Source organism: Salvelinus sp. IW2-2015, linkage group LG36 (genome assembly GCF_002910315.2).
Source record: "Salvelinus sp. IW2-2015 linkage group LG36, ASM291031v2, whole genome shotgun sequence".
In the NCBI taxonomy this organism is placed as follows: Eukaryota; Metazoa; Chordata; class Actinopteri; order Salmoniformes; family Salmonidae; genus Salvelinus; species Salvelinus sp. IW2-2015.
The window spans coordinates 28768006-28780215 of NC_036875.1; the positions used below are offsets into that span (position 1 = coordinate 28768006).

Genomic DNA, 12210 nt, shown 5'->3' on the forward strand with positions numbered 1-12210 from the left:
TGAGGGGGGACCATGACATTGCTCATGGTCCCCCATTTGCTATAACAGCCTCCACTCTTCTGGAWAGGCTTTCTACTAGATGTTGGAACATTGCTGCGGGGACTTGCTTCCATTTAGCCACAAGAGCATTAGTGAGGTCGGGCACTGATTTTGGGCGATTAGGCCTGGCTCGTAGTCGGCATTCCAATTCATCCCAAATGTGTTCGATGAGGTTGAGATTAGGGCTCTGTACAGACCAGTCAAATTCTTCCACACCGATCTCGACAAACCATTTCTTTATGGACCTCGCTTCGTACATGGGGGCATTGTCATGCTGAAACAGGAAAGGGCCTTCCCCAAACTGTTGCCACAAGGTTGGAAGCACAGAATCGTCTAGAATGTCATTGTATCTTGTAGCGTTAAGATTTCCCTTCACTGGAACTAATGAGCCTAGCCCGAACCATGAAAAACAYCCTCAGACCATTATTCCTCCTCCACCAAACTTTACAGTTGGCACTATGCAGTCGGGCAGGTAGCGTTCTCCTGACCTCCGCCAAATCCAGATTAGTCTGTCGGCCTGCCAGATGGCGAAGCATGATTCATCACTCCAGAGAACAGCACTGTTGACAGGGGCAGCTCTTTAGTAAGGCCCTTCTACTGACAAAGTTTGTCCATGGAGATTGCATGGCTGTGTGCTCGATTTTATACACCTGTCAGCAACGGGTGTGGCTGAAATAGCCAAATCCACTAATTTGAAGGGGTGCCCACATTCAAAAGTATATATAGTGTATTACATTGGGGATGACAGATAATTTAGTACAAATGTTTCATCAACAAGCTGGGAAAAGAGAGGGTCAGAGTGATCAAACTCTAGCTTTTCGTATAGGTTATGGGTGTGATGGATCGCTGGCTCTACGAGGTACTGGGAGTGTCCAATTCCCAACACACAGTCAGCTGATGATACAGATATATACACACAGGTGGGCGGGCTGATGGACAGACACACACTCAGCCAGTCAGTCCGAGTCGCTGCTGCTGCTGGATGAGTCTGTAGACATGGCTTCCACGTCGTCCTCGTTCTCTTTGTTGTGGCCGGGGGGCTCCAGCCCAAAGTCGTTGCCATGGTGCGGGGGGAGCATACCCACTGAGACGTCGGACGATTGCCAGGGGTACTGGGGTGTAAGCACATCTGAGGGGGAGAGGAAGGAAAGAGTATTTGAGCTGCGTGATAGGGTTAGTATTATACTGTATAGTCCACAGAATCATATCAAATACAAAGACCATAGGAGAAGAAAAAAACATTTGACTCAATTTGTAGAAGAAAGGAACCACACATTCAACAAAAGCATACCCGGCAATCTCCCAGCAGCCAGTGCATCTCCAGGGAGGTGTCCGTTCACGCCATTAGTTGGCAGATTGCTCATGTGACCCAACATTCCACTGCGCATCTCCAGGTCAGTCGGGTAAGGTCTACGTGGATCACCTGTTATAAGGAATATGTCATCAAGTCGATTGAAGAGTAATTACTGTAGTATTGTGAATGCTAGTCACTGCTGTGATAGGGATTATTTGAACCTCAGCCACTATCTCTACCGAGAGGAAATTCCAGTCTGGAGAGAAGGAACATGCAAGGGAAGGAGGATCTGGGGGAGGTAGTGATTGGGGGGGAAAGGGTATCTAAGACTTCAAAACAAAATAAAAAAGGGCAGAAAGAAGACAAACCTGGTACCCAGTTGAGAGGGGCACACACTGCATTGCTGGCACTAATCCTGTGGGCATATTTGATGATCTCTTCTGAGGAAATACTCCCTGAAAGACAAAAGTTATTTTAGTTTCACATTTATAATCTCTGGTGGTATTTATGTATCAGAAAGCTCTCCAGCTACTCATATGAATGCTGTGAAAATCAGGCTCACCTTTTCTGGCCTTATCAATAGATTTTAGCTTCTCCTTTGCTTGGTATACAGCAGTCGCCTAGAAGAGAGAGGTTTGGGCAAAAAAGGTTAGGTTGAATCAAAGCCATAAACAATGTGCTGTTGGGTTCCAATTTAGTAAAGGAGACACATTGTAGTCTCTTTAGGATTTCTTATCATTCTCCAGCTCCACTATTCTCACCAGTATATGTTCAGCCTCCTTCAGCTGTTTCTGGAGCTGCTGGATGTCGCAGTCTCTCTTCTCCACCTCCTTCTCCAGGACGTGCATCTCTTGGTGCACCTTGCCCTGCTCCTGTGCCACCCTCATCAGCTCCTGGAACTCTCTGTCTCGCTTCACCAGCAGCTCCAGGATCTGCCCACAGCAAAACACATGCATTCAGACTTCTGACCGACTGCACATTGTAAGATAGACTACTATTGACACAAAGTTGTGTGGAGAAAAGCAGTCTCAAAAACCTATTTCACAAAATGCAAACTAAATCTGAGTGGTATGTTCAGGTATGGTGCACATCTTATAATTCTTTGAATAGCTTGGATTGCAGATATTGTTGCTACATCTAAATATAGTTTTAGGTTGAATCAGATGCCTGTTACCTGGGTGTCCTCGCCTCCTTGGGGGAGTTTTTGGCTCCTTGACAGTGCAAGCATCTCTATCAATTCCCTGAAATACGAGTAACATTGGGTTTTATATATACACAATCCATGGCTGACGTTATAGCCTATACAACAGTGGTTCACAACATTTTTCGGTTACTGTACCACCAACTGAATTTTGCTCTGCCTGGAGTACACCTAATGTACCCCCTCATGTGCATTTGACCAGTAACCCTATGATCTCATGAGTCTTCTCAAGTACCCCCTGTGGATAGGCCAATTACCCCCAGGGGTCCCAGTACCCCTGGTTGGGAACCACTGGCCTAGCAGTAACATTACACTCAGAACACGAAACGTAGGCATTGTTAAATAAACTACAAACTAGATCATTTGAATGGCTGTTCAGGAAACAATTATTCGGGTGAGAAAATAATAAATTCGTACCTGGATAACACTTCTAAATCGTCCAGTACCGATAATAACCGCTCTTTCGTAGATTTATCAGTCACCGCCATCACTGTTTCCACGCCACTGCGCAGAACAGGAAATGGAGCTGATATTTTGTTGTGTGGAAATAAAGCTTGCTAGCGACGTCTGTTGGAAAGGAGTGAAAAGGCCTTCTGTTGGCGAAGTCACTGAGGCAAAAAATAGAAAGAGGCGGAGCCACATCTATACAGAAGAAAATAGTATTCTCTGGAAGTTAGGTACTCGGCGGTCAGCTGTTGAGTTGAGGTGAATATTTGGTTGAGTCGGGCAGCACGAGCTGTGTGTGTTTATCTGCGCGGTCGTAGGAGCTAGCTACAGCAGCAAGATTACAAACAACTTCGACGTGCTAAACACACTCACACTCTGTTATTTTGAAATCAACCAGTGCAAATTTCACGATGGTGAAGGTATCCTTTAATTCGGCCCTCGGGCAGAAAGACATGAAAAAGGACAGCGAAACCCTAATTCCCGAGGACAAGGTGAGTAATTACAACTGCGAATAGCCATCAAGGATTGTGTTATTGACTGTACGTTTGTTTATGTGTAACTCTGTGTTTTTGTCGCACTGCTTTGCTTTATCTTGGCCAGGTCGCAGTTGTAAATGAGAACTTGTTCTCAACTGGCCTAACGCTACCTGGTTAAATAAAGGTGTAATAAAAACTAAACTAAAAGATTATTACGTTAACTTAACGTTAGTTATCTAACGTTAGAAAACATTGTCACAGTTGAACAGACAGATGGCAAAATGAAGACGTCAATCCCCTAGTTAGCTCCTTTAGCCAGATCAGAGATTAGCCAATACGTTATATATAGCTATCTAATTACCGACATTAGATACATTTGAACTAATTGAAAGTAATATTTGGCCAAATGTCTAAATTAATGTTGTTAGTTCTGAGACTTGCTTAATCAGCTCTCAACAATTCACTGACCACCATTATCTAACGTTAAATTATAGCCTACAGGGGCTGCCAGTTATTGCTTTCTTTCCCCTTCATTGCAAATGGCAGGCTGAATGTCAATTAATGTTTGAGTTTTGGAGATCAGCTGGAACTTGTTTGTCACTTGAAGCCAGCGCTTGTTTCAGTGTTCAGTCCCTGCTGCTTACATTGATACACCCTCAACTGTTCTTTCTCATTCCAAGAACAGCAGTAGCGTTATGATAAGGGTTATCAACACTGAATTGTCATCATTCTGTTTGTCAGTGTTGGTTGGACCAAGAAATGGACAGACACAACATTCATTTCTAAGAACGGTATGATGCCAGGTATTTAGAAATAATCTAAAATAAGAAACTTTGTCCCCAGGGGAGAAATTTCTCTTGCACATTAACAACATCTCAAAAATATATGAATAAATATGGTATATGAAATATGCAGTACAGATGCCTACATGACACAATGCACATGCTCACAACTGATAGGAAGAGTAGGAGCGTGAGACAGCACTCATATGATGTCTGCTCACTTATCATCAAAGCCATGCCAATTGGGCAGGTTGCCTCTGAGAAGATGATGTGAAGTGGCAGGCGAGTCTGCATTGCAAATAACTCCATCTGTCTCCCCTCGCTGACTCATACCATTCAATACATTTTTCAGTACACAGTTCTGTCTTCTATCCTTCCACCCATTAAGATTCTCACAGCCTAGACTGTTTCCCCTTGGGGAAATGTGTCTTGGTTCTCCCAACAAGCCCAGCATTGTATTACATTTATCACAAAACAATACAGGGTTACATACAGTCAATATGGATAATGGAACTACCATGCATTGGTCAAATCAAGCTTTTATTTATACAGCACATTTCAGACAATGTGCTTTACAGGATAGCATCTTTTGGCATCTTAAGGTTATCTGGCAGGCTATTCCAGAGGCTGGGGGCATAATAACTGAGGGACCTASTGGGTAGATACCATTAAAGCATGCCTGACATGTATTTTGGTGCACAATTGTGGGTTGATTTTAAAAACCAATAGAAGAATCTTAAAATCTATTCTAAATCTCACAGGCAGCCAGTGCAGAGACCTTAAAACTGGTGTAATGTGTGCTGTCCATCTTGGTCATTACGTGTGCTGCAGCATTCTGTATGTTTTGCAGTTGACCAATGGCATGCTTGTGTAGACCAGACAGGAGAGCAATACAGTAGTCCAGCCTGCTTGTAATAAAAGCATGAATAAGTCTCTCTGTATCAGCCTGAGAGAGAAACGGCTGCACCGTGGCAATGTTCCTCGGGTGMTWAAAAACCTATTTTGGTCACATTCCTGATTTAGTTCAGAATTTAAAATAGCACCTAGGTTTTTTACCTGGTGTTTTATCTTTATTGCCTGTGAATTCAAATGTGCGGCTAGATTCTCTCTGTGCTTTGGCTCCGACAATAAGTACTTGATTTAGCTGGAGGAAGTTGAGTCATCAAAGTATTTTAATCACTAATATAGTCTAATCATTTATTTGTGGAGCTAAAATCCTCTGGTGACACAAATGTAAAGTTGTGTATCTTGCTGTGCTTTCTGATAATGCTGTCAAGGGGTTATATATATATATATATATATATATCACACACAGTTGAATTCGGAAGTTTACATACACCTTAGCCAAATACATTTAAACTCAGTTTTTCACAATTCCTGACATTTAATCCTAGTAAAAATGCCCTATCTCAGGTCAGTTAGTATCACCACTTTATTTTAGGAATGTGAAATGTCAGAATAATAGTAGAGAATGATTTATTTCAGCTTTTATTTCTTTCATCACATTCCCAGTGGGTCAGAAGTTTACATACACTCAATTAGTATTTGGTAGCATTGCCTTTAAATTATTTAACTTGGGTCAAACGGAGTGTGGTGTCAGGAAAATAACCTCACACTCAATGTCAACAAAACAAAGGAGATGATCGTTGACTTCAGGAAACAGCAGAGGGAGCACCCCCCTATCCACATCGACGGGACAGTAGTGAAGAAGGTGGAAAGTTTTAAGTTCCTCGGCGTACACATCACAGACAAACTGAAATGGTCCACCCACACAGACAGCGTGGTAAAGAAGGCGCAACGGCGCCTCTTCAACCTCAGGAGGCTGAAGAAATTTGGCTTGTCACCAAAAACCACTCACAAACTTTTACAGATGCACAATCGAGAACATCCTGTCGGGCTATATCACCGCCTGGTACGGCAACTGCTCCACCCACAACCGCAAGGCTCTCCAGAGGGTAGTGAGGTCTGCACAACGCATCACCGGGGGAAAACTACCTGCCCTCCATGACACCTACACCACCCGACGTCACAGGAAGGCCAAAAAGATCATCAATGACGACAACCACCCGAGCCACTGCCTGTTCACCCCGCTTGCCTATGCCGTTCAGCCATCGCTCATCCATATATTTATATGTACATATTGATATTCATTCCTTTACACTTGCGTGTATAAGGTAGTTGTTGTGTAATTGTTAGATATTACTGTGTGGTCGGAACTAGAAGCACAAGCATTGCGCTACACTCACATTAACATCTGCTAACCATGTGTATGTGACCAATACAATTTTGATTTGATTTGAATGTTTCAGGTAGCCTTCCACAAGCTTCCCAAAATAAGTTGGGTGAATTTTGGCCCATTCCTCCTGACAGAGCTGGTGTAACTGAGTCAGGTTTGTAGGTTTCCTTGCTCGCACACGCTTTTTCAGTTCTGCCCACAAATTTTCTATGAGATTGAAGTCAYGGCTTTGTGATGGCCACTCCAATACCTTGACTTTGTTGTACTTAAGCCATTTTGCCACAACTTTGGAAGTATGTTTGGGGTCATTGTCCATTTGGAAGACCCATTTTGTGACAAAGCTTTAACTTCCTGACTGATGTCTTGAAATGTTGCTTCAATATATCCACATAATTTTCCTCCCTCATGATGCTATCTATTTTGTGAAGTGCACCAGTCTCTCCTGCAGCAAAGCACCCCCACAACATGATGCTGCCACCCCCATGCTTCACGGTTGGGATGGGGTTCTTCGGCTTGCAAGCCTCCCCCTTTTCCTCCAAACATAACAATGGTCATTATGGCCAAACAGTTCTATTTTTGTTTCTTCAGACCAGAGGACATTTCTCCAAAAAGTACAATCTTTGTCCCCATGTGCAGTTGCAAACCGTAGTCTTTTTAATGGCAGTTTTGAAGCAGTGGCTTCTTCCTTGCTGAGCGGCATTTCAGGTTATGTCGATATAGGACTCGTTTTACTGTGGATATAGATACTTTTGTACCTGTGAAGATGCTGCCGGAAACAAGGTCCTTTGCTGTTGTTCTGGGATTGATTTGCACTTTTCGCTCAAGTATGTTCATCTTTAGGAGACAGAATGCGTCTTCTTCCTGGTGGTATGACGGCTGCGTGGTCCCATGGTGTTTATACTTGCGTACTATTGTTTGTACGGATGAACGTGGTACCTTCAGGTGTTTGGAAATTGCTCCCAAGGATGAACCAGACTTGTGGAGGTCCAAATTTTTTTTCTGAGGTCTTGGCTGATTTCTTTTGATTTTCCCATGATGTCAAGCAAAGAGGCACTGAGTTTGAAGGTAGGCCTTGAAATACATCCACAGGTACACCTCCAATTGACTCAAAGGATGTCAATTAGTCTATCAGAAGCTTCTAAAGCCATGACAATTTTCTAGAATTTTCCAAGCTGTTTAAAGGCACATTCAACTTAGTGTATGTAAACTTCTGACCCACTGGAATTGTGATGTAGTGAAATAATTTGTCTGTAAACAATTGTTGGAAAAAGTACTTGTGTCATGTAGAGGTCGACCGATTATGATTTTTCAACACCGATACCAATTATTGGTCCTCCAATCAAACATTTTTGGAGGACCAAAAATAGCCATACAGATTTAATTGGCCAAATGTTCTATTTTATTTTGAAAAAACATAAACAATATATATATATTTGTAATAATGACAATTACAACAATCTGAATGAACACTTATTTAACTTAACATAATACATCATATAAAATCTATTTAGTCTCAAATAAATAATGAAACATGTTCAATTTGGTTTAAATAATGCAAAAACAAAGTGTTGGAGAAAGTAAAAGTGCAGTATGTGCCATGTAAAAAAGCTAACGTTTAAGTTCCTTGCTCAGAACATATGAAAGCTGGTTGTCCTCTTTTACGCTGCTTCTACTCTCTGTTTTATCTTATGCATAGTCACTTTAACTATACATTCATGTACATACTACCTAAATTGGCCGACCAACCAGTGCCCCCGACATTGGCTAACCGGGCTATCTGCATTGTGTCCCACCACCCGCCAACCCCTCTTTTTACGCTTCTGCTACTCTGTTCATCATATATGCATAGTCACTTTAACGATACCTACATGTACATATACCTCAATCAGCCTGACTATGAGGTGTCTGTATAGCCTTGCTACTCTTTTTTAAAATGTCTTTTTACTGTTTTATTCTTTACTTACCTACACATACACACACACACGCACCATTGGTTTGTTCCTTTTAACATGAGTCTTCAATATTCCCAGGTAAGAAGTTTTAGGTTGTAGTATTATAGGACTATTTCTTTCTATACATTTGTATTTCATATACCTTTGACTATTGGATATAAGAATAGGTACTTTAGTATGCCAGCTTAATCTCGGGAGTTGATAGGCTTGAAGTTATAACAGCGCAATGCTTGAAGCACAGCGAAGAGCTGCTGGCAAATGCAGGAAAGTGATGTTTGAATGAATGCTTACGAGCCTGCTGCTGCCTTCCACCGCTCAGTCAGACTGCTCTATCAAATCGTAGACTTAATTATAATATAATAACACACAAACATGAGCCGTAGGTCATTAATATGGTCAAATCAGAAACTATCATTTCGAAAACAAAACGTTTATTCTTTCAGTGAAATACGGAACCGTTACATATTTTATCTAACGGGTGGCATCCTAAGTCTAAATATTGCTGTTACATTGCACAACCTTCAATGTTATGTACAATTCTGGCAAATTAATTACGGTCTTTGTTAGGAAGAAATGGTCTTCACACAGTTCGCAACGAGCCAGGCTTATAAGATAAGTTTAATGCTAGCTAGCACCTTACCTTGGCTCCTTGCTGCGCTCGCATAACAGGTAGTCAGCCTGCCACGCAGGCATAATTGGTGTCCAAAAATGCCGATTACCGATTGTTATGAAAACTTGAAATCGGCCCTAATTCATCGGTCATTACGATTATTCGGTCGACCTCTAGTGTCATGCACAAAGTAGATGTCCTAACCGACTTGCCAAAACTATACTTTGTTAACAAGAAATTTGTGGAGTGGTTGAAAAGCGAGTTTTAAACTTCAACCTAAGTGTATGTAAACTTCTGACTTTAACTGTGTGTATATATATATATGAACTGAACTGTTCCGGACCCATCAACCAAACTCATGGAACGCCACATGTGATATGTATTTTCTCTGAGTTATGTTCACCAAGGGTGACAAACTCTTGACCGGTTAAATAGGTCCTAAACCTATTTCATATCAAATTTTGTATGTCACATACACATGGTTAGCAGATGTTAATGCGAGTGTAGCTGTATGCTTGTGCTTCCAGTTCCTACCATGCAGTAATATCTAACAAGTAATCTAACCTAACAATTTCACAACAACTACGTATACATACAAGTGTAAAGGAATGAATAAGAATATGTGCATAAGAATATATGAATGAGTGATGGCCGAACGGCATAGGCAAGATGCAGTAGATGGTATAGAGTACAGTATATACATATGAGATGAGTAATGTAGGGTATGTAAACATTATATAAAGTGGCTATAGTGATACATTTATTACATACATTTTTCCATCTTAACCTCTCTTGGGTAGGGGCAGTATTGTCACGTCCGGATGAAAAGCGTGCTCAGAGTAAACTGCCTGCTACTCAGACCCAGATGCTAGGATATGCATATTATTAGTAGATTTGGATAGAAACAGTCTGAAGTTTCTAAAACTGTTTGAAATGATGTCTGTGAGTATAACAGAACTCATATCTTTAGATTGGTGGTCCAAGGTGGCTTAGCAGTTCAGACGTTGTTTTCTGTTCCGTATTGTTCGTGTCCTGTATGTATATATATATATTACACCTTTCTTCGCATCTTTTATCTATTTTATTATCCAGAACTCAACTACAAAAGCTTTCCTGCAAAAGCTTTCCTGCCAACCCGCTTCACCAATTACAAAAAGTATTATTTACCTCAATCTGAAAATCCATCGTGAAGCTAGCCAGGGCTAATTCAGAAGCTAGCCTGAAAGCTAACCAGAAGCTACTCCGATAGCTAGCCAGAAGCTAATCTGTAGCTGCCCCGAAAATTAGCCGGTTTGCTGGCTAGCGTTGGGTGTTTCAGCTGCCCACGTTTAGTGGTCATCAGCTATTCCTTAGCTCGATAATCTACCGCACTTTTGTGCAACGCGACTCGGACCGGAGCATTCCGGACTCTTTTTCTCTCAGTTTCCCCGGATTTCCAGCCGCAGCTCTGACACTTGCACCTTGATTTCGCAGCTAGCTAGCTGCAAACCGTGTGACTATTGGCTTACGTCGACCCCGGAGCAAAACTCAAATCATTTCTGGAGCTAGCCAGCTGAGGAGTTCCATCACCATCCGGACCCGTTTCTTTTGTTGCTGCTGCAGATACGGAACCCCACCGGGCCTTCACGACTGGACTGCCGCGACTGGACTGCCGACGTTAACTGCCCGAGGGATTTATCCAACTGGCACCTCCGTCCCGACGTACCTGACGCTCATCTGAGGCCCGCTAATCGTTAGCTGTCTTATCGGCTGCTATTTGAAACAAGTATATCGGACAACTATTATTATTATTTATTTATTTTATTTTTTCCTGGTCAACATATCTATTTTGCCAATTTGGATTGATCCCCTCTACCACACGGAACCCCACTACACGGAACCCCATAACTACCGACGGAAAACGCACGAGGCTATCTACAAACAGACCCCCATCCTATGCTGCTACCGATAGCCATATACCCACCCGGCCAGCTGTCTGGATCGCCACGACCCCAACCACACTCTACTCACTGGACCCTTATTGATCACTCGATTAGCATGCCTCTCCTTAAATGTAAATATGCCTTGTTCCATTGCTGTTCTGGTTTAGTGTTTATTGGCTTATTTCACTGTAGAGATTCTAGCCCTGCAATCTCTATTACCATATCCCAACCTCTCAGTTCCACCCCCACATTAGCGATGACATCACCTTGGTTTCAATTATGTTTTCTAGAGACAACTATCTCTCTCATCATCACTCAATACCTAGGTTTACCTCACTGTTATTCACATCCTACAATACCTTTGTCTGTACATTATATCCTTTGTAAACTATTTTATCGCCCCAGTAAACCTCCTTTTACTTCTGCTCTAGTAGCTCTAGGCGACCAATTCTCATAGCTTTTTAGGCCGTACCTTATCCTACTCCTCCTCTGTTCCTTGGTGATGTAGAGGTGAATCCATGGCCTGCAATACCTTGGCTCCAACTCCTATTCCCCAGGCGCTCTCTTTTGATGACTTCTGTAACCGTAATGCCCTTGGCTTCAATGCATTTAACATTATAAGCCTCCTCCCTAAGTTTTGTTTTGTCACTGCTTTAGCACACTCGCCAAACCCGGATGTTTTTTAGCCGTGTCTGAATCCTGGCTTAGAAGAACCACCAAAAAATTCAGACATTTTTCATCCCAATTACAAGATTTTTTCAGACAAGATAGAACGGGCCAAGGGGGCGGTGTTGCAATCTACTGCAAAGACTGCCTTGCAGAGTTACTTTATACTTCCAGGTCTGTTCCAAACAATTTGAACTTCTACTTTTTAAAATCCACCTCTCTAAAAACAAGTCTCTCACCGTTGCCGCCTGCTTATAGACCACCTCTCCCGCCAGCGTGCTCTGGACAATATATGTGAACTGATTGCCCCCCATCTATCTTCAGAGCTCGTGCTGCTAAGGCGACCTAAATTTTGAACAATGCGTCACACCCCAGCCACCCTACAATCTAAGCTTTGAGCCCTCAATCTCACCAAATTATCAATGAAACCACCAGGTACCACCCAATTCCGTAAACAGGGTTACCCTCATAGATATCACCTAAACAAACTTGCCCTCCAAATACACCTCTGCTGTTTTCAACCAAGATCTCAGCGATCACTGCCTTCATTGCTGGCAATCCCGTAAAGGGTAGCTGTCAAAAGAA

General features: G+C 42.4%; 2 protein-coding genes across 2 annotated transcripts in view; one reads left to right on the plus strand and one right to left on the minus strand.

Moving 5' to 3' along the window:
- Window positions 1-618: 618 nt before the first annotated feature.
- Window positions 619-3058, minus strand: LOC111959477 (mediator of RNA polymerase II transcription subunit 4). Its single transcript, XM_023981077.3, has 7 exons — window positions 2952-3058; window positions 2508-2574; window positions 2095-2265; window positions 1896-1953; window positions 1702-1788; window positions 1331-1462; window positions 619-1168 (listed from the first exon to the last, which is right to left on the minus strand). Exons 1-7 carry the CDS (start codon window positions 3020-3022, stop codon window positions 996-998), a joined length of 759 nt encoding a protein of 252 aa, XP_023836845.1. The 5' UTR covers window positions 3023-3058; the 3' UTR covers window positions 619-995.
- A 125-nt stretch (window positions 3059-3183) lies between these two features.
- The window catches only part of LOC111959476 (integral membrane protein 2B), a 38971-nt gene continuing 29944 nt past the window's right edge, over window positions 3184-12210 (plus strand). Inside the window, exon 1 of the mRNA XM_023981075.2 lies at window positions 3184-3472. Within this exon, the coding sequence (XP_023836843.1) occupies window positions 3392-3472 (81 nt within the window). The 5' untranslated portion in view covers window positions 3184-3391. The remainder of the gene's footprint in view (window positions 3473-12210) is intronic.

Bases quoted from the DNA above. Each gene is read 5' to 3' on its own strand.
- LOC111959477 (XM_023981077.3), bottom strand. From the start codon at position 3,022: ATGGCGGTGACTGATAAATCTACGAAAGAGCGGTTATTATCGGTACTG. The intron at 1,789-1,895 runs GTGAGCCTGATT...TTTGTCTTTCAG, and splicing joins TATTGATAAGGCCAGAAAAG to GGAGTATTTCCTCAGAAGAG. The intron at 1,463-1,701 runs GTTTGTCTTCTT...TCCTTATAACAG, and splicing joins CCCTCTCAACTGGGTACCAG to GTGATCCACGTAGACCTTAC.